This window comes from Bufo gargarizans, chromosome 3 (assembly GCF_014858855.1).
Source record: "Bufo gargarizans isolate SCDJY-AF-19 chromosome 3, ASM1485885v1, whole genome shotgun sequence".
In the NCBI taxonomy this organism is placed as follows: Eukaryota; Metazoa; Chordata; class Amphibia; order Anura; family Bufonidae; genus Bufo; species Bufo gargarizans.
Genome location: NC_058082.1, coordinates 12807827 through 12830721, shown reverse-complemented (window position 1 = coordinate 12830721; position 22895 = coordinate 12807827). Strand labels below are relative to the sequence as shown.

Sequence of the window (22895 nt, the reverse complement as noted above, 5' to 3'; positions counted from 1 at the left end):
CGCGAGTGCCGATGGAAGCTAACACATCCATCGAAGCTCATTTGCACTAGTCTGACTACATAGGCTGATGCATACTAAATATGGGAGGAACGAATGTGTTCCTTCCTCATTCTGTGTATTCTTTATCGGCAGCACATCCTGATGACACAGGAAGATGTGCTGCCGATAAGCTGAATCTTTAATCTTGAAGGATGCCAATTAGCCGATGAATGAGCGTTGTCTCATTCACTGGCTGATCGGCAGCTCGATTATGCGAGTCGATTATGGGAAACAAGCTTTCATATCCCTCATGATTGGCCTGAAATCGTGCAGGGTAAAAGAACCCTTACAATTTGAAGACTCCTCATGCATTTGCAAAGTGCTTGGTCCCTTAAACCATAAATGATGGGGCTGAGAAACCGGGGAAGAAACACAAAGATCAGAAAGTTGACCAGGGAGAGCTGGTAAAAACTGCTTCTGAAGCGTTCTTCAAATACTGAGGATGTTAAGGAAAATAAGCAGAGGAGAAACTGCACGGCGTGGAGCATGACGGTTTTCCCAGCTTTTGAGGCCGAGCCATTATTGGAGCTCATGTTCTTGGCAATGTACATCACACGAATATAGGTGAAGGCAATGATGAGTCCAGCCAACACGAGACTGGTGAAGAGGAAAATGGAGCTTAGGAGCGATTGGATTTGGCTCACTATTACATATTTGCGGCTGCATATTATGCTAAGGGAAAAGATTTTCTTGTTCACTGAAGTACTCAGGATAACACAGTCAACTATATTTGGTAAAAGTCCAAGGAACCATATGATGGCAATGGCAAATTTAGACCTCCGCGGCGAACAAAGAGTCACATGGGTCAGAGGGAAACATATGGCGGCATAGCGTTCTAGAGCCATGACCACCAGGTTGTAGGGGGTAACCCTAAAGGAAACTGTCGCCATGGAGACAAAGACATAGCAAATAGGAAACGGAATGTATACAGCATTCACGGCGACAATCAGAAGACATAGTCCATCCACCAGATGCAAGGAGTCATTGATCAACATGTGAGCAAAGAGGATGTAGCGGGCGTGCTCTCGGATGCTGGGAGTGCTGAAGAAGATGTGCAGTATCAGAGAGATGAAGAAGAGGAAGAGGCTGAAAAAGATGAAGACTAAGACGTATAAAAAAATCTTGATGTGCTCTGACACTAAACTAAAACTGACTTCCTGAGTCATATTATTGTACGTGGTCGACGTCATTATGACTGAAGAATTAGAGTTCATCTTCCCAATAACAGCAACCTAGAAAACTGAAGAGAGAACACGTTATAGGCCAAGTAAATTCATCAGAACACAATTCTATTATCTTCTATACATAGAAAACTACAACCCCCAACCTGGCTGATCACTGGACATGACCATAATGAAATTCTATTATCCTCTATACATAGAACACTACAACTCCCACCATGACAGACCACTGGAAATGACCATAATACCCTCTTTTATACTCTATACATAGAAAACTACAACCCCCAACCTGACTGATCACAATTTTATTATCCTCTATACATAGAAAACTACAACCCCCAACCTGACTGATCACTGGATATAACACACTTCTATTATACTCTGTAGCGGGAGCACTACAACTCCCAACATGATCAGAATACATTTCTGTTATAATGCATACATAGACCCCCTACAACATGACTTGAAAACATTTGTATAACATTGTATTCATAAAGCACTACAACCCCCAACATGAAACAAATAAACTTCTATTATACTAAATATTTGGGGCACTACAACCCCCAGCATGACAAAAATACACTTCTATTATACTGTATTCTGAGAGTACTACAACCCCTAAAATGACCAGAATATACTTTTATAGTAATATATACATAATATACTACAACCTCCAACATGACTAGAAAACACTTCTAATAATCATAGTAACACAGTATATAAGGCTGAAAAAAGACATTTGTCCATCCAGTTCGGCCTGTCATCCTGCAAGTTGTTTCAGAGGAAGGCAAAAAAAGTCCTGTGAGGTAGAAGCCAATTTTCCCAACTTAAGGGGAAAAAAAATCTTCCCGACTCCAATCAGGCATCAGAATAACTCCCTGGATCAACTACCCCTCTCTAGTAGCTATAGTCTGTAATATTATTACACTCCAGAAATACATCCAGGCCCCTCTTGAATTCCTGTATTGTACTCCCCATCACCACCTCCTCAGGCAGAGAGCTCCATAGTCTCACCGCTCTTACCGTAAAGAATCCTCTTCTATGTTTGTGTACAAACCTTCTTTCCTCCAGACGCAGAGGATGTCCCCTCGTCACAGTCACAGTCCTGGGGATAAACAGATGATGGGAGTGATCTCTGTACTGACCCCTGATATATTTAGGAGCCCAGAACTGTAAACAATACTCCATGTGTGGTCTGAACAGTGATTTGTAAAGTGGTAGCACTATGTTCTTATCACGGGCATCTATGCCCCTTTTGATGCAACCCATTATCTTATTGGCCTTGGCAGCAGCTGCCTGACACTGTTTTTTACAGCTTAGTTTGCTGTTTATTAAAATTCCTAGATCCTTTTCCATGTCAGTGTTCCCGAGTGTTTTACCATTTAGTATGTACGGGTGACTTGCATTATTCCTTCCCATGTGCATAACCTTAGATTTGTCAATGTTAAACCTCATCTGCCACTTATCTGCCCAAGCCTCTAATCTATCCAGATCCCTCTGTAGCAGTATACTGTCCTCTGTAGTATATATACAGTATACTGTCCTCTGTAGTATATATACAGTATACTGTCCTTTGTGGTGTATATACAGTATACTGTCCTCTGTAGTATATATACAGTATACTGTCTTCTGTAGTATATATACAGTATACTATCCTCTTCAGTGTTAATTACTTTGCACGGTTTAGTGTCTTCTGCAAAAATTGATACTTTACTATGCAAGCCTTCTACAAGATCATTAATAATTATATTGAAGAGAATAGGGCCCAATACTGACCCCTGAGGTACCCCACTAGTGTCAGTGACCCAATCTGAGTGTGTACCGTTAATAACCACCCTCTGTTTTATATAATTGAGCCAGTTACTTACCCACATACAGACGTTTTCCCCCAGTCCGAGCATTCTCATTTTATATACTAGCCTTTTATATGGTACAGTGTCAAATTCTAGTCCAGATATATGACATACATTGGTTTGCTGCTGTCAAGTCTAGAACTTACCTCCTCATAGAAACTGATTAAATTAGTTTGACATGACCGATCCCTCATGAAGCCATGCTGATATGATGTTATTTGCTTGTTTTCATTGAGATCCTCCAAGATAGCATCTCTTAGAAAACCTTCAAACAGTTTACCCACAACAGATGTTAAACTTTCCTATAGTTTCCAGGCTCTGTTTTTGCACCCTTTTTGAATATTGGCACCACATTTGCTACGCACCAATCCTGTGGAACACTCCCTGTCATTATAGTCTGTAAATATCAGAAATAAGGGTCTGGCTATGACATTACTTAATTATCTTAGGATACGGGGGTGTATGCCATCTGGCCCTGGCGATTTGTCTTTTTTAATCTTTTTAAGTCACTGTTGTACTTTTTCCTGGGTCAGACAGGGCACTTTTAAAAAGGAATTTATCTTTACATTCTGCATTTCATCTGACAGTTTATTTTCCTCAGTGAATACAGTAGAGAGAAAAAATATTTAATACTGTAGCTTTGCTTTCTCCTCGTCGCTCTTTGAAACTCCCCCCTCATTGCTTTGTAGACGTCCGACACCTTCAGATTTATACTTTCTACCATTTATATAATTGAAGAACATTTTAGGGTTAGTTTTGCTCTCTTTGGCAATTAATCTCTCGGTCTCAAGTTTGGCGGCTTTTATTAGTTTTTTACATATTCAATTTTTTTCCTTATAGTTTCTCAGTGCTCCTGTTTTAGTGATTTATATGCTTTCTTTTTGTCATTTATTGCCTTCTTTACAGTTCTATTTGTCCACATTGTTTTTTTCTTGTTCCTTAACCTTTTATTCCCATACGGTATGTACCTCTTACAATTAGATTTTAGGATGCTTTTAAAAATATCCCATTTTGTGGCTGTATTTTTATTTTTGAGGACTTCATCCCAGTTACTTAGTCCTATGGTCTCTCTTAGTTGGCTAAAGTTTGCTTTTTTGAAGTTTGGTATTTTTGTTCCTCCCTGTAGAAACGCTCGTTTGAATGATAATTGGAAGGTTATTACTTTGTGGTCACTATTTCCCAGGTGTCCCCAAACCTGCACGTCTGTTGTTCTGTCAGGTCTAATGGTTAATACTAAGTCCAGTGTAGCCATCCCTCTAGTCGGGTCCCAAACCAGTTGGGAGAGGTAATTGTCTTTGGTTATTGCCAAGAATCTGTTTCCTTTATGAGATGTACAGGTCTCAGTTTCCCAGTCTATATCTGGGTAGTTGAAGTCCCCCATAATAACCACCTCATTATGATTTGCCGCCTCGTCTATCTCGTTTAGTAGCAGATTTTCTGTGGACTCTGGTATATTAGGTGGTTTATAGTAAACTCCTATTAGTAATTTATTATTATTTTTGCCTCCATGTATCTCTACCCACAGTGACTCCACATGTTCATGTCCCTCACTTATATCTTCCCGGAGTGTGGGCTTTAGACAGGACTTTACATAAAGGCAGACCCCCCCCCCCTCTCCGGTTTTGACGATCCTTTCTAAACAGACTGTAACCCTGTACATTAACCGCCCAGTCATAGCTATCATCCAGCCATGTCTCAGTTATTCCCACTATGTCATAGTCCTCCTCACACATCACTAATTCCAGTTCACCAGTTTTATTAGTCAGGCTTCTGGCATTAGTATACATACATTTGAGAGGTTTATGTATATTTTTTACCCTACACATTTCCTTCTGAACTGTTCTAGTCCCTCCTTCCATTCCTTCCCCAGTCCCATTACCTTGCCCACGGTCTCTATCTCACTATCTTCCCCTTCTTTAACGTAAATTACCCTCCACCCTCCAGTCCCTAATATAAACACTCCTCCAACCTTCTAGCCATCTTCTCCCCAACACAGCTGCCCCTTCCCCATTGAGGTGCAGCCCGTCCCTACGATAGAGCCTGTAGCCGAGAGAGAAGTAATCCCAGTTCTCCAGGAACCCAAACCCCTCCTTCCTACACCAGTTCTTGAGCCACTTGTTAACCCCCTATTCTCCTGCTGCCTTTCTTGTGTGGCTCGTGGTACAGGCAGTATTTCGGAAAACACTAGTTTGAGGTCCTTGCCCTAAGCTTATGACCTAAATCCCTAAAATCATTTTTAAGGACTCTCCACCTTCCTCTAATTTTGTTATTGGTTCCTATATGGACTATGACCGCTGGATCTTCTCCAGCCCCTTCCAGAAATCTGTCAACCCGATCCGCAATGTGTCAAACTCGAGCGCTAGGAAGACAACACACCGTTCAACTATCCCGGTCTTTGTGACAGATTTCCCTATCTGTTCCCCTAATAATGGAGTCTCCCACTACCAGCACCTGTCTGGCCTGCTCTCCTGGTCCCCTGCTTACTGGAGCTGACATTCCCCTGACTGGCAGAGGAAGTGTTCGGCTGCAGCAGTGCCGTCCCTGGACTGACATCCCCCTCATCTGCCAACCTTGTGTCAGATCAGGGCTAGCCTCCCTGGCATTCTTCCCTCTACCCTGCTTTCTAACTGTTACCCAGCTAGCTACCTCACTTTCCTCAGCCTCTTCTCTGTCACCCTCCCTCTCATCTACCCCAGAGAGTGCTTGCTCGGTGAGAAGGAAACTCTTTTCCAAATTGTTAACGCCTCTCAGTGTTGCAACTTGTCCGGTTAGATACTCAATTTGTGATTCCAAACGGGTAATTTGCTCACATTTTTAACAATGATATACACCCTCGAACGGTTGTTCCAGGACTGCAGACATCAGACAAGATGTGCACTGGACGGCGCTGTCAATAATGGAACACATACTGAATGGGGATTAGGTAAGAAAGAGAAAAATACAATATAGTACAGTGATAAGAAACTGATTTAATGCAGTCCCCAACTGAAGTCCTTGAATCTGAAGTCACTTAATCTAAAGTCGCACACTTATACAAACACACACTTAAATCAAACACGCGAGCGCAAACTCGCGTTATATTCCTGATTATATAAATAGAGCTCTCAAAGCCAGCCTGTTTTGTTTCCTCTGAATTCTGTATATTTAGAACACTACAATCCCCAACATGATCAGGATACACTTCTTTTATACTGTATATACAGAGCACTACAACCCTCAATATAACCAGAATACACTTCTAATATAGTCTATACATAGAGCACTACAACCCTTAAAATGACCCAAATAAACTTCTATTATACTGAATATTTGGAGCATTACAACCCCCAAACATGACCAGAAAACACTTCTATAATACTGTATACTTAGAACACTACAATCCCCAACATGACCCAAATACACTTCTATTATACTGTATAGACAGAACACTACAACCCCCAACATGACCAGAATATTGTTATATAATATAATATACACTCACCTAAAGAATTATTAGGAACACCTGTTCTATTTCTCATTAATGCGATTATCTAGTCAACCAATCACATGGCAGTTGCTTCAATGCATGTCGGGTTGTGGTCCTGGTCAAGACAATCTCCTGAACTCCAAACTGAATGTCAGAATGGGAAAGAAAGGCGGGCTACAACAGCAGAAGACCCCACCGGGTACCACTCATCTCCACTACAAATAGGAAAAAGGGGCTACAATTTGCACGAGCTCACCAAAATTGGACTGTTGAAGACTGGAAAAATGTTGGCTTGTCTGATGAGTCTCGATTTCTGTTGAGACATTCAAATGGTAGAGTCTGAATTTGGCGTAAACAGAATGAGAACATGTATCCATCATGCCTTGTTACCACTGTGCAGGCTGGTGGTGGTGGTGTAATGGTGTGGGGGATGTTTTTTGGGCACACTTTAGGCCCCTTAGTGCCAATTGCCCATCGTTTAAATGCCACGGGCTACCTGAGCATTGTTTCTGACCATGTCCATCTCTTCGTGACCACCATGTACCCATCCTCTGATGGCTACTTCCAGCAGGATAATGCACCATGTCACAAAGCTCCAATCATTTCAAATTGGTTTCTTGAACATGACAATGAGGTCACTGTACTAAAATGGCCCCCACAGTCACCAGATCTCAACCCAACAGAGCGTCTTTGGGATGTGGTGGAACGGGAAACAGGCCCCTAAAGCCTGCTGTGGACTGCGGATGGAAAACTGCTAACCAGGGGAAGATTTTGTTCTGTGGACATTGCATGGTGTGAACAAACAGCAAGACTGTGAACGGTCATTTTGTGTTTCCTTGTGTGTGAATAAACATCAAACTGTTTAAGGTAAAGACTTTGTCATTGCCTCTGTACTGCGTCCCCCAGCCTGTCTACCAGAGTGAATCCCCAGAATACAGAGCACTACAAGTCCCAACATGACCAGAATACACTTCTACTATACTGTATATTCAGAGCACCACAACCCCCAACGTGACCAGAATATAGTTCTATAATAATATACACATAATCACTACAACCCCCAACATGACAAGAATGCACTTCTACTATACAGTATACACAGAGCACTACAACCCCCAACATGATCAGAATGCACTTTTATTATACTGTATATAGCATAACCAAAATACCTTTCTAAAATAGTCTATAAATAGAGCACTATAACCCCCAACATGACACAAATAAACTTCTATTATACTAAATATTTTGAGCACTACAACCCCAGCATGACAAGAATACACTTCTATTATACTGTATTCTGAGAGCACTACAACCCCTAACATGACCAGAATATACTTTTATAGTAATATATACATAAAACACTACAACCTCCACCATGATCAGAATATTATTCTATAATAATATCTACATAAAGCACTACAACCCCCAACATGACCGAAATGCACTTCAATTATACAGGGAGTGCAGAATTATTAGGCAAGTTGTATTTTTGAGGATTAATTGTATTATTGAACAACAACCATGTTCTCAATGAACCCAAAAAACTCATTAATATCAAAGCTGAATATTTTTGGAAGTAGTTTTTAGTTTGTTTTTAGTTTTAGCTATTTTAGGGGGATATCTGTGTGTGCAGGTGACTATTACTGTGCATAATTATTAGGCAACTTAACAAAAAACAAATATATACCCATTTCAATTATTTATTTTTACCAGTGAAACCAATATAACATCTCAACATTCACAAATATACATTTCTGACATTCAAAAACAAAACAAAAACAAATCAGTGACCAATATAGCCACCTTTCTTTGCAAGGACTCTCAAAAGCCTGCCATCCATGGATTCTGTCAGTGTTTTGATCTGTTCACCATCAACATTGCGTGCAGCAGCAACCACAGCCTCCCAGACACTGTTCAGAGAGGTGGACTGTTTTCCCTCCTTGTAAATCTCACATTTGATGATGGACCACAGGTTCTCAATGGGGTTCAGATCAGGTGAACAAGGAGGCCATGTCATTAGATTTTCTTCTTTTATACCCTTTCTTGCCAGCCACGTTGTGGAGTACTTGGACACGTGTGATGGAGCATTGTCCTGCATGAAAATCATGTTTTTCTTACCTTGCAGACTTCTTCCTGTACCACTGCTTGAAGAAGGTGTCTTCCAGAAACTGGCAGTAGGACTGGGAGTTGAGCTTGACTCCATCCTCAACCCGAAAAGGCCCCACAAGCTCATCTTTGATGATACCAGCCCAAACCAGTACTCCACCTCCACCTTGCTGGCGTCTGAGTCGGACTGGAGCTCTCTGCCCTTTACCAATCCAGCCACGGGCCCATCCATCTGGCCCATCAAGACTCACTCTCATTTCATCAGTCCATAAAACCTTAGAAAAATCAGTCTTGAGACATTTCTTGGCCCAGTCTTGACGTTTCAGCTTGTGTGTCTTGTTCAGTGGTGGTCGTCTTTCAGCCTTTCTTACCTTGGCCATGTCTCTGAGTATTGCACACCTTGTGCTTTTGGGCACTCCAGTGATGTTGCAGCTCTGAAATATGGCCAAACTGGTGGCAAGTGGCATCTTGGCAGCTGCACGCTTGACTTTTCTCAGTTCATGGGCAGTTATTTTGCGCCTTGGTTTTTCCACACGCTTCTTGCGACCCTGTTGACTATTTTGAATGAAACGCTTGATTGTTCGATGATCACGCTTCAGAAGCTTTGCAATTTTAAGAGTGCTGCATCCCTCTGCAAGATATCTCACTATTTCTGACTTTTCTGAGCCTGTCAAGTCCTTCTTTTGACCCATTTTGCCAAAGGAAAGGAAGTTGCCTAATAATTATGCACACCTGATATAGGGTGTTGATGTCATTAGACCACACCCCTTCCCATTACAGAGATGCACATCACCTAATATGCTTAATTGGTAGTAGGCTTTCGAGCCTATACAGCTTGGAGTAAGACAACATGCATAAAGAGGACGATGTGGTCAAAATACTCATTTGCCTAATAATTCTGCACTCCCTGTACTGCATACATAGATGACTACAACCACCAACATGACAGTACACCATTTTATTATACACTATGCATAGAGCATTACAACCCCCAACATGATCAGAATACACTTCTTTTATACTGTATATACAGAGCACTACAACCCTCAATATAACCAGAATACACTTCTAATATAGTCTATACATAGAGCACTACAACCCTCAACATGACCCAAGTAAACTTCTATTATACTGAATATTTGGAGCATTACAACCCCCAACATTGCCGGTCTGCCCTTCTATTATACAGTATACTTAGATCACTCCAATCCCCAATGTGCGCCCAATACACTTCTATTATACTGTATACAGAGAACACTACAACCCCCAACATGACCAGAATATTGTTCTATAATAATATATACATAAAGCACTACAAACCCCAACATGACCAGAATGTGCGTCTATTATACAGTATACTTACAGCACTACAACCCCCAACATGACCAAAATACACTTCTATTATGCTGCATAAACAGATGACTACAACCACCATCATTATCCAAATACACTTCTATTATAGTCTACATACACTACTACAACCCCTAACATGACCAAAATGCCCTTCTATTATACTTTACACCTAGAGCACTACAACCCCCACCATGACCAGAATACATTTTTATATGTAAATGCTTTATATGTAAATGCTATATATGTAGAGCACTACAACCCTGAACATGACCAGAATACACTAAAATTATACTGTATACGTAGAGCATTACTACCCCAACATGACCGACATACACTTATTATATTATAAACTGTACATAAAACACTACAACCCCCAAAATGATCAGAATACACTTCTTTTATACTGTATATAAAGAACACTACACCCCTCTATAAAACCAGAATACACTTCGAATATAGTCTATACATAGAGCACTACAACCCTAAACATGACCCAAATAATCTTCTTTTATACTGAATATTTGAAGCATTACAACCCCCAACATGGCCGGTCTGCCCTTCTATTATACTGTATACTTAGATCACTCCAATCCCCAATGTGAGCCCAATACACTTCTATTATACTGTATACAGAGAACACTACAACCCCCAACATGACCAGAATGTGCTTCTATTATACACTATACTTTTATAGCACTACAACCCCTAACATGACCAAAATACATTTCTATTATACTGCATACATAGATGACTAAAACCCCCAACATGATCCAAATACACTTCTATTATGGTCTATACATACACTACTACAACCTCTAACATGACCAAAATGCCCTTCTATTATACTTTATACCTAGAGCACTACAACCCCCACCATGACAGAATACATTTTTGTAATGCTATATATGTAGAGCACTGCAACCCCCAAAATGACAGAATACATTTTTATAATGCTATATATGTAGAGCACTACAACCCTCAGCATGACTAGAAAATGCTTATATTATACTGTACAGGGAGCAGTACAAGCCTCAATATAACCAGAATACACTGACCTTATACTGAATACATAGAGCATTACTACCCCCAACATGACCAAAATACACTTCGATTATAAACTGTACATAGAGCACTACAACCCCCAACATGCACTGCCATTCTACCGTATACATAAAGCTCTACTTCATAGTGCAGTGTTACTAGAAATGACTGGACCCCACAGGAACTACTTCTTCTTCCTCCCGTGCAACCCCCACTCCTGGGGCTAGTCACCTCTCAGACCAGGCCCGGCAGCTGCACCGTCAGTCATGTCACTGTATATAATGTCCCTGTATATACTGTCACTGTATATAATATCCTGTATATAATATCCTGTATATAATGTCACTGTATATAATGTCCCTGTATATACTGTCACTGTATATAATATCCTGTATATAATATCCTGTATATAATATCCTGTATATAATGTCACTGTATATAATGTCCCTGTATATACTGTCACTGTATATACTGTCACTTTCTCCTCCTGGGTTGGCCCCTTCTGAGTTCGGGCCCCAAAGCAGCCCCTTCCCCTATAGCTACGCCCCAGTGTATCCAGTATAGAATACAGTACGACACCTCTATGGGTCGCCCAAATTTCTTTTCATTGCCCCAACATCAAACTAAAATATGAAGATTCAAAAGAAGTAGAGTTCTAATAGAGAGGAGAGGCCGGATGTGTCATCCAGACCGAACCTACGCACCAGCGGCCCCCGTGAGACGTCCAGCAGATGTGCGCTGCTAGCACTGCCCCAGCCTGGTATTTATACCCTGCCACCACTACTATGTAACCCCAGTAGGGCTGACAGAGGGTGCATTTCGTGACCAAGGAGCAATCAATGCAGTCTCAGTAGAAATATTAGCAGATGCCCCAGGAGACACACGTTCTCAGCTCTGCTCCTGTGTGGATCATTAGAAGATTTCTAGGATTCAGCTTGATGGAGCTGACAACGCTACTGAAAAGGGAGCAATTCTGTGTACAGAAGCAATAAGAAAGATTTAGGGCACTGCCGTCTCATATACTGTACATCCAAGGGTTAACACAATAAGGGGTTATTGTATCTAGTTTAGGCTCATGAAGTGGAAAGTTTCCCTAGTCTAGGGCAGCGAAGGTATCAATCCTTCTGGTGTTTTATTTTAGTGAGCTTGTTAATCTACAGGTTCATATATGGTATTGGGTACTGAAGGGGTTAAAGGGGTTGTAACTAGTGTTAAGCAAATCAAAGTAAAGAAGATCGAGAATGAGGGATCACCCATAATGCCATGCAGATAGCCAATCAGCAGCTAGCCAGCCCCTGTGGTGTCACAGCCCTATAAAAAGTGTCCTTCTGCCCGATCCATTTTCCAGTAAACTTAGTGTAGGGAGAGACATTACAGGCACTAGGGACAGTGCTAGGAAAGACTTTACTCACCAAAAATTACCATTGAGCAGTTCAGGGACAGATTATTGATAGTGTAGGGATATAATAGGAAAATATTATCCACACTGTAGGGAGAGAGCAGGGGACAATAGAAGAGTTTAAAGCCTGGGTATCATCCCGCCCGCCCCCTCTCATTTCCAGGATGGTCGAGCGGTTAGCAAGCAGAGTGTCAGCACATTGCTGACACTCTGCTTGAAACGGCTGACATCTGTGCTGTGATGTCAGCCGTTTAACCCCTTTCATGCCGCGGTCCGTAAGGACCGCTGTATGGAAGGAGTTAACAGGGAGGGAGCTCTCCCATCGGGGGCTGCTGTGCCTTTTCAGCCCCCGATTCTTGATGGGATCACAGAGGGAGGGGGCCCCCCTTCCTCCCCATCACCCGCTGCTCTGTTGTGGCAGCGAGTTATGGTTACCATAGTAACCGGGCGCCCTCACAGGCTTCCGTTAGTCCATGGTGCTGATCAGACTAAGTGTAAAGTGAAAATACAGCAGTACAGTACACTATATAGTGTACTGTACTGTATTATACAGACATCAGACCCACTGGATCTTCAAGAACCAAGTGGGTCTGGGTAAAAAAAAATCATTTATCACTGATTAAAAATTTAAAAAATAAAATGCACTACACATATTAGGTATTGCCGCATCCGTAATAACCTGCTCTATAAAAATATCATATTACCTAACCCTCAGATGAATACCGTAAAAAAATAAAAATGATGTAAAAAAAAGCAATTCTTTGTCTCCTTACATCACAAAAAGTGTAGTAGCAAGCAATCAAAAAGTCATACGCATCCCAAAATAATGCCAATTAAACCATCATCTCATCCTGCAAAAATCATACACTACCCAAGATAATCGCCCAAAAACTGAAAAAAACTATGTCTCTCAGACTATGGAGACACTAAAACATGATTTTTTTTTGTTTCAAAAATGAAATAATTGTGTAAAACGTACATAAATAAAACAAAGTAGACATATTAGGTATCGCCGCGTCCGTAATAACCTGCTCTATAAAAATACCACATGATCTAACCTGTCAGATGAATTTTGTAAATAACAACAAATAAAAACTGTGCCAAAAAAGCTATTTCTTGTTACCTTGCCTCACAAAAAGTATAATATAGAGCAACCAAAAATCATATGTACCCTAAAATAGTACCTATAAAAATTAACTTTTTTGGAGTTTCCACACTAGGGGTGCATCAGGGGGCTTCAAATGGGACATGGTGTCAAAAAACCAGTCCAGCAAAATTTGCCTTCCAAAAACCGTATGGCATTCCTTTCCCTCTGCGCCCTGCCATGTGCCCGTACAGCATTTTACGTCACCATCTGTGTTGATTCCTCAAAGCTGCGTAAAACCTCAGAGGTCAGACATCTATGCCTACTCCTCGCTTGTAAATGGCGGAAGCTGACTTAAAAGGCGACGACCCTGTTGCAGCTGGTATTCTACAACTGCCCTCTGCTGCTCACAAAGCCTGGCCAACATGTGGAACGTGGAGTTCCAGCGGGTGCTCAGGTTGCAAAACAGCCAGTGAGCTGGCAATTTCAAGCACTGATGCAGCGTTGACAGACCAGCTGAAGCTGTCGGTGACTTGCAGAAATGTGCACACACGCAGCACACCTTCATCAGTAGCTCAGGAAAATTGGGGTATGTTTTTCGAAATCGTTAAACCACAAGCTTGAATACGTGGGCAAGGCATGGGATGAGTTTAAGGTTGCCGAGCTGCAAAGCTTCCACCAAGTTACGGCCATTATCAGACACAACCATGCCTGGTTCTAGGTTGAGTGTTGAAAGCCACAGCTCAGTCTGGTCTCGTATCCCCTGCCACAGCTCTGTGGTGGTGTGCTGTTTGTCACCAAGGCAGATCAGCTTCAGACGGGCCTGTTGCCGCTTCCCTACTGCAGTACTACACTGCTTCCAGCTACCTACTGATTACTGAATGCACACGAATACTTCGGAGGTGGAAGTGGAGGAGGAGGCGGAGGAGAAGTGGGGATAACGTAGGTGGTGGCGGAAACCCTGATGGAATTGGGGCCCGCAATCCTTGCCGTCGATAGCATCTGTGCCATCCCAGGGTACGAGTCGCTCCTGGCCTCAACAACATTCACCCAGTGTGCCGTCAGGGAAATGTACCGTCCCTGGCCGAAAGCACTTGTCCATGTGTCTGTGGTTAAGTGGACCTTCCCAGTTACTGAGTTGGTCAGGGCACGTGTGATGTTAAAAGACACATGTTGATGAAAAATATTGGCGGCTGGGGACTGCGTAACGAGGGATGGCCGCCAACATCAGGCTGCGGAAGGCCTCAGTGTCCACAAGCCTACATTTTCAGGGCCGTTAATGTTTACACCTATTGGAACTCCACCCTCCACTTGTTGGACCAACTATATGAGCATAAAAAGGCCGATTCTTGATGATGGATGATGCAGGCGGACAATGGCACTCCCCTGTGTAACTTCGACGTTGGCCAGTGGAAGCTCAAACGTGACACCTGCCATTTTCTCAGGCCCTTTGAGGAGGCCACTTTATTTGTCAGTCGCCAGAAGTACAGGATGAACAACATCATTCCACTTGAAAGCTTGTTTGCATCTAAGGTGGCATTGAGATAGTTACACACTGAGATCCCAGACCTTCACCCTTGAATTTTCACTCCCTTGCAGTGAATATTCTCTAGGGATGAGCGAACCCGAACTGTATAGTTCGGGTTCGTACCGAATTTTGGGGTGTCCGTGACACGGGCCTGAACCCGAACATTTTCGTAAAAGTCTGGGTTCGGGTTCAGTGTTCGGTGCTTTCTTGGCGCTTTTTGAAAGGCTGCAAAACAGCCAATCAACAAGCGTCATACTACTTGCCCCAAGTCGCCATCACAGCCATGCCTACTAGTGTCATGGCTGTGATTGGCCAGTGCAGCATGTGACCCAGCCTCTATTTTAGCTGGAGTCACGTAGCGCCGCACGTCACTCTGCTCTGATCAGTGTAGGGAGAGGATGCAGCTGCTGCTGTTAGGGCGAGATTAGGCACTAGACAGGGATTTACTCAGCAAAAACACTTAATGAAGTGATCGATCTACAGGTGCGAATCATTCATCTTCTGCTATTCAATTGCTCACTGTTTTTAGGCTGCCCAGAGCGTTTTTCTGTCACTTTTTTCTGGGGTGATCGGCGGCCATTTCTTGTTTTGTGGTGCGCCAGCACAAGCTGCCACCAAGTCCATTTAACCATCAATAGTGTGTTTTTTTTTTTTTGCTATATCCTACATCAGGGGCTTGGCTGTGCTTGCTATTTTATTGAGGGGTGAAATACAATTGCCAAAATAGCAGTACCCTAAATCTGGTGTTTCAGCTGTGGCCAGCCAATTGTAATACTGTCTGCTGTCTGACAAAGGATATATTTTTGTTCTGGGTTGAAATACAATTCCCAACTTAGCAATTCCCTAAATCAGTGGTTTCTGCTGTATCAGGTCAATTTTTAATCGATCCATAAAAGGGAATATTAGATTGAAGGTGCTGATAGGGTCATTCTCAATAACTTCACACGCTACCGTGCATTTCCAAGTCTAGTTCTGTCCGTAAACGTATACCTAAAGAGTAAAAAGATGTGAGGGGCACACCTACAAATGGAAATCACATGGAAAGCCAGCCAATAAGTATGTGTAACAATTGATTTATTAACACCACACTATATAATATAAAATAAGATGAGGATCCTCAATTCTCACATAAATACATACACATACATTTATAAATATCTGTGTAACAGTTTAAAATGGACTAAATGGTATCCAGTTTGTCAGTTGTACAAACTATATATGTTTCAGATGCGCAAGGATGGATGCGCACTGCCTCTATTAGGATCTGAAAGTTCTAGCCGTAGTCAGTGATTACATAAATTGTCCTGACCGTAAGATGTCTTCACAGCATATATAACTTGGTTTGATACTGAACCGCACTGTGTAGCTGGTATTTTGTCTGCTATTACCGCACCTATGTGGCCGATAAATGTAATTACATGAACAGTCTTTATAGTAGGTTTTCTTCACAGCAAATGTCGCTGAGGCTGCTGCTAAACGGTACTTTGTGTAAACACACTACTCACTGTTCTGATGTGATATAATGCCCGATCCTCCGTGCTTGGCGTGGCGTCCCACGTGTTATAGCATCGGTGGTCTAAGCTCCGGTCCGTTCTTTTCAACAGATGAGTAGGTTGTTGAGCCAGGATAAACACTGATTGAGACGCCGGGGTCAAACGTAATCAGGACCCGATATGTAGTTCGGCGTTACTTGGTGTCTGTAATCCAAGACACTTCACAGCTTGTGTTTCTTTCTGTCAGTTCTGTGGGAAAGCGCTTCCGGAAATTCTGTGATGGTGCGCAGGTAAATCGGCTGCGGCTATTTTCTTTACTTGAGACTTGATACCAGACGCGTTTCGGAGTTGGCAGTGACTCCTTCCTCAGTGGCGCATCTGAAACATATATAGTTTGTACAACTGACAAACTGGATACCATTTAGTCCATTTTAAACTGTTACACAGATATTTATAAATGTATGTGTATGTATTTATGTGAGAATTGAGGATCCTCATCTTATTTTATATTATATAGTGTGGTGTTAATAAATCAATTGTTACACATACTTATTGGCTGGCTTTCCATGTGATTTCCATTTGTAGGTGTGCCCCTCACATCTTTTTACTCTTTATTTATCTACTCTGAAAGATTGGGGATATCTTTTTTAGGGGGAGCACCCATTCGTTGTGATTGATAGGGTGAGCCAATCCATCCTCTAAGCTTTGTAAACGTATACCTGTCACCCAGCGCCTAAATACTAGGCCTACAATTTATATTCAGCTAAATCTGTCGTTACTGCTGTGCCTGTATTAGTGTAATACGGTACCTAAATAGATAGCCAGATAGTGTTAGGTGTCTGTAAAAAAAGGCCTGAATTTGAATTCAATACATTGGGCCAAATAATATTTTTCTTATTGTGGTAAACGGTAACAATGAGGAAAACATCTAGTAAGGGACGCGGACATGGTCGTGGTGGTGTTAGCGGACCCTCTGGTGCTGGGAGAGGACGTGGCCATTCTGCCACATCCACACGTCCTAGTGTACCAACTACCTCAGGTCCCAGTAGCCGCCAGAATTTACGGCGATATTTGGTGGGGCCCAATGCCGTTCTAAGGATGGTAAGGTACAGGCATTAGTCAATTGGGTGGCCGACAGTGGATCCAGCACGTTCACATTATCTCCCACCCAGTCTTCTGCAGAAAGCGCACAGATGGCGCCTGAAAACCAAGCCCATCAGTCTGTCACATCACCCCCATGCATACCAGGGAAACTGTCTGAGCCTCAAGTTTTGCAGCAGTCTCTTATGCTGTTTGAAGACTCCGCTGGCAGGGTTTCCCAAGGGCATCCACCTAGCCCTTCCCCAGCGGTGGAAGACATAGAATGCACTGACGCACAACCACTTATGTTTCCTGATGATGAGGACATGGGAATACCACCTCAGCATGTCTCTGATGATGACAAAACACAGGTGCCAACTGCTGCGTCTTTCTGCAGTGTGCAGACTGAACAGGAGGTCAGGGAGGAAGTCTGGGTGGAAGACGATGCAGGGGACGATGAGGTCCTAGACCCCACATGGAATGAAGGTCATGCCACTGACTTTCACAGTTCGGAGGAAGAGGCAGTGGTGAGACCGAGCCAACAGTGTAGCAAAAGAGGGAGCAGTGGGCAAAAGCAGAACACCCGCCACTAAGAGACTCCGCCTGCTACTGACCGCCGCCATCTGGAACCGAGCACCCCAAAGGCAGCTTCAAGGAGTTACCTGGCATGGCACTTCTTCAAACAATGTGCTGATGACAAGACCCGAGTGGTTTGCACGCTGTGCCATCAGAGCCTGAAGCGAGGCATTAACGTTCTAAACCTTAGCACAACCTGCATGACCAGGCACCTGCATGCGAAGCATGAACTGCAGTGGAGTAAACACCATAAAAACAAGGAACTCACTCAGGCTCCCCCTGCTACCTCTTCTGCTGCTGCCGCCTCAGCCTCTTCTGCTGCTGCCGCCTCGGCCTCTTCCTCCACCTCTGGAGGAACGTTGGCACCTGCCGCCCAGCAAACAGGGGATGTACCACCAACACCACCACCTCCATCACCAAGCATCTCAACTATGTCACATGGCAGCGTTCAGCTCTCCATCTCACAAACATTTGAGAGAAAGCGTAAATTCCCACCTAGCCACCCTCGATCCCTGGCCCTGAATGCCAGCATTTCTAAACTACTGGCCTATGAAATGCTGTCATTCAGGCTGCTGGAGACGGACAGCTTCAAACAGCTCATGTCGCTTGCTGTCCCACAGTATGTTGTTCCCAGCCGCCACTACTTCTCCAAGAGAGCCGTGCCTTCCCTGCACAACCAATTATCCGATAAAATCAAGTGTTCACTGCGCAACGCCATCTGTGGCAAGGTCCACCTAACCGCAGATACGTGGACCAGTAAGCACGGCCAGGGACGCTATATCTCCCTAACTGCACACTGGGTAAATGTAGTGGCGGCTGGGCCCCAGGCGGAGAGCTGTTTGGCGCACGTCCTTCCGCCGCCAAGGATCGCAGGGCAACATTCTTTGCCTCCTGTTGCCTCCTCCTCCTACTCGGCTTTCTACTCCTCTTCTTCCACCTGCTCATCCAGTCAGCCACACACCTTCACCACCAACTTCAGCACAGCCCGGGGTAAACGTCAGCAGGCCATTCTGAAACTCATATGTTTGGGGGACAGGCCCCACACCGCACAGACCGACGAGTGGTTGCTGCCGGTGAGCCTCAAGCCCGGCCTGGTGGTGTGCGATAATGGGCGAAATCTCGTTGCAGCTCTGTTGAGTTTCAGCTGCTGCACGCACGGGTCAGTCGCACTGCGGAACAGCACCACTTCACCACCAATGACTGGGCCTCCATGCGAGACCTGTGTGCCCTGTTGCGCTGTTTCGAGTACTCCACCAACATGGCCAGTGGCGATGACGCCGTTATTAGCGTTACAATACCACTTCTATGTCTCCTTGAGAAAACACTTAGGGCGATGATGGAAGAGGAGGTGGCCCAGGAGGAGGAGGTGGAGGAGGAGGAGGAAGAGGGGTAATTTTTAGCACTTTCAGGCCAGTCTCTTCGAAGTGACTCAGAGGGAGTTTTTTTGCAACAGCAGAGGCCAGGTACAAATGTGGCACCACAGGGCCCACTACTGGAGGACGAGGATGAGGAGAAGGTGGAGGAGGATGAGGATGAAGCATGTTCACAGCGGGGTGGCACCCAACGCAGCTCAGGCCCATCAATGGTGCGTGGCTGGGGGGAAACGCAGGACGATGACGATACGCCTCCCACAGAGGACAGCTTGTCCTTACCTCTGGGCAGCCTGGCACACATGAGCAACTACATGCTGCAGTGCCTGCGCAACGACAGCAGAGTTGCCCACATTTTAACGTGTGTAGACTACTGGGTTGCCACCCTGCTGGATCCCCGGTACAAAGACAATGTGCCCACCTTACTTCCTGCACTGGAGCGTGATAGGAAGATGCGCGAGTACAAGCGCACATTGGTAGACGCTCTACTGAGGGCATTCCCAAATGTCACAGGGGAACAAGTTGAAGCCCAAGGCGAAGGCAGAGGAGGAGCAAGAGGTCGCCAATGCAGCTGTGTCACGGCCAGCTCCTCTGAGGGCAGGGTTAGCATGGCAGAGATGTGGAAAAGTTTTGTCAACACGCCACAGCTAACTGCACCACCACCTGATACACAACGTGTTAGCAGGAGCCAACATTTCACTAACATGGTGGAACAGTACGTGTGCACACCCCTCCACGTACTGACTGATGGTTCGGCCCCATTCAACTTCTGGGTCTCCAAATTGTCCACGTGGCCAGAGCTAGCCTTTTATGCCTTGGAGGTGCTGGCCTGCCCCGCGGCCAGCGTTTTGTCTGAACGTGTATTCAGCAGCACGGCAGGGGGCGTCATTACAGACAAACGCTTTGGACAAGCTGACGTTCATAAAAATGAACCAGGCATGGATCCCACAGGACCTGTCCATCCCTTTTGCAGATTAGACATTTATAACTACCTCCCCTTAACCATATATTATTGTACTCCAGGGCACTTCCTCATTCAATCCTATTTTTATTTTCATTTTACCATTATATTGCGAGGCAACCCAAAGTTGAATGAACCTCTCCTCTGTCTGGGTGCCAGGGCCTAAATATCTGACAATGGCCTGTTCCAATGTTGGGTGACATGAAGCCTGATTCTCTGCTATGACATGAAGCCTGAATCTCTGCTATGGGACCTCTCTCCTCTGTCTGGGTGCCGGGGCTTAAAAATATCTGACAGTGGCCTTTTCCTGTGTTGGGTGACATGAAGCCTGATTCTCTGCTATGGGACCTCTCTCCTCTGCCTGGGTGCCTGGGCCTTAATATATGACAGTGGCCTGTTCCAGTGGTGGGTGACATGAAGCCTGATTCTCTGCCATGAGAACTCTCTCCAATTGATATTGGCTAATTTCTATTTATTTTATTTTTATCTTAATTCATTTCCCTAACCACATTTGTTTGCAGCCCTCTAGCCTTTTCCTGGGCTATTTTACAGCCTTTTTAGTGCCGAAAAGTTCGGGTCCCCATTGACTTTAATGGGGTTCGGGTCGAAGTTCGGGTCGAGTTCGAATCCCGAACCTGAACATTTCCGGGAAGTTCGGCCGAACTTCTCGAACCCGAGCATCCAGGTGTTCGCTCAACTCTACACATGACAGCTGCCCTAACACACCCAGCACTGCTATATCTCTATATGACAGCTGTCCCAGCACACTAAGCTCTGCTATATCTCTATATATGACAGCTGCCCCAGCAAACCCAGCTCTGCTACATCTATGCACATGACAGCTGCCCAAACACACCCAGCACTGCTATATCTCTATATGACAGCTTTCCCAGCACACTCAGCTTTGCTATATCTCTATTTATGACAGCTGCCCCAGCAAACCCAGCCCTGGTACATCTTTACACATGACAGCTGCCCAAACACAATCAGCACTGCTATAGCTCTATATGACAGCTGTCCCAGCACACTCAGCTCTGCTATATCTCTATATATGATAGCTGCTCTATATGACAGCTGCTGGGGCAGCTGTCATATAGAGATATAGCAGTGCTGGGTGTGTTGGGGGCAGCTGTCATGTGCATAGATGTTCAAAGAAAATCCCAGCAGTCGTGTCTTCTCAATCAATCGAATATTTTTATTTCAACAAAGAAATGTCCACAATCCTGGACGCGTTTTGGCTAGCATGCCTTCATCAACAGGTACAGATATGTATAATGATCTAGTTTATATAAGAGAATATACTCCTCCCCTTATGAAAACCTCACCTACTCCCATTATCCACACAGATGATGGGAGGGGTCCATAATTAACAAAGAAACACCCATCATTAACACTTCAAATGGGTCTGTGTCTCAGACTAAATTTCACAATAACATATATATAAAGAAACAATTCAAAACGTATATTGTATTTATATGCCATATATTGCCAGGTATTAGATCCCTCACCGAATATTAGAAGTCTGAAAAAATAAAAATGTAAGTATAATATTAACTTACTAAATATGCATAATGTCATAATCCCTATTGAGGCCTCTGGGATATAAGGTATCCAATGTATGGATCCAATATGCCTCTCTGCGCAACAGCAACTTCTTCAGATCACCTCCTCTCCTAGGTCTTTTGACCTGTTCCAGTATTTGAAACCTCAACTGTGCTATCCCATGTTTGCACTGTTCAAAATGAAATGGGATAGGTAACAATAAGTTTTTAGTACGGATAGTAGATTTATGTTTCCCAATGCGATCCCTAATCGTCTGTGTAGTCTCCCCAATATATAATAAGCCACAAGGGCATTTTATCAAATATATCACATTAGTGGATTCACATGTGAAAAAACCTTCAATCGAAAAAGGGCGTCCACTATGGGGATGAAAAAATGTAGAACCTCTAATAATATGGGAACATTGGGAACAGTGCAAACATGGGAACGTGCCTTTACGTTGTGTCACCAATACTGATTGTTTCAAAGCCTTTTTTGTACTCCCAATATCTGAATGTACCAATTTATCCCTGTAACTAGAGTTCTTCTTATTACATATCAATGGTAAATTTTTAAATTCATCAATAGTAGGATAAGCCTTCTGCAACAGAGGCCAATGTTTCCGGATAATATTGTCCAATCTCTGGTTAAAGGGATGAAATTTATATACTAGTGCTGTCACGTACCGGCAGGACAGGTAGTGGATCCTCTGGACCAGAGAGGCGATGGCGCGGGTTGTACTAGAGGACCGGTTCTAAGCAGTTACTGGTCTTCACCAGAGCCCGCCGCAAGGCAGGATGGATTTTCTGCGGCGGTAACTATC

At 43.8% G+C, this 22895-nt stretch overlaps 1 protein-coding gene across 1 annotated transcript; it reads right to left on the bottom strand.

Annotated features, from left to right (window-relative positions):
* Nucleotides 1–287: 287 nt before the first annotated feature.
* On the bottom strand, nt 288–1229 carry LOC122930809 (odorant receptor 131-2-like). The gene has a single exon (XM_044284426.1). The coding sequence runs from the start codon at nt 1227–1229 to the stop codon at nt 288–290; it is 942 nt and encodes a 313-aa protein (XP_044140361.1).
* Between the last annotated feature and the right edge of the window lie 21666 nt (nt 1230–22895).

What these genes read in the sequence shown, in the direction of transcription:
- LOC122930809 (XM_044284426.1), bottom strand. Translation starts at nt 1,229, where the DNA reads ATGACGTCGACCACGTACAATAATATGACTCAGGAAGTCAGTTTTAGT.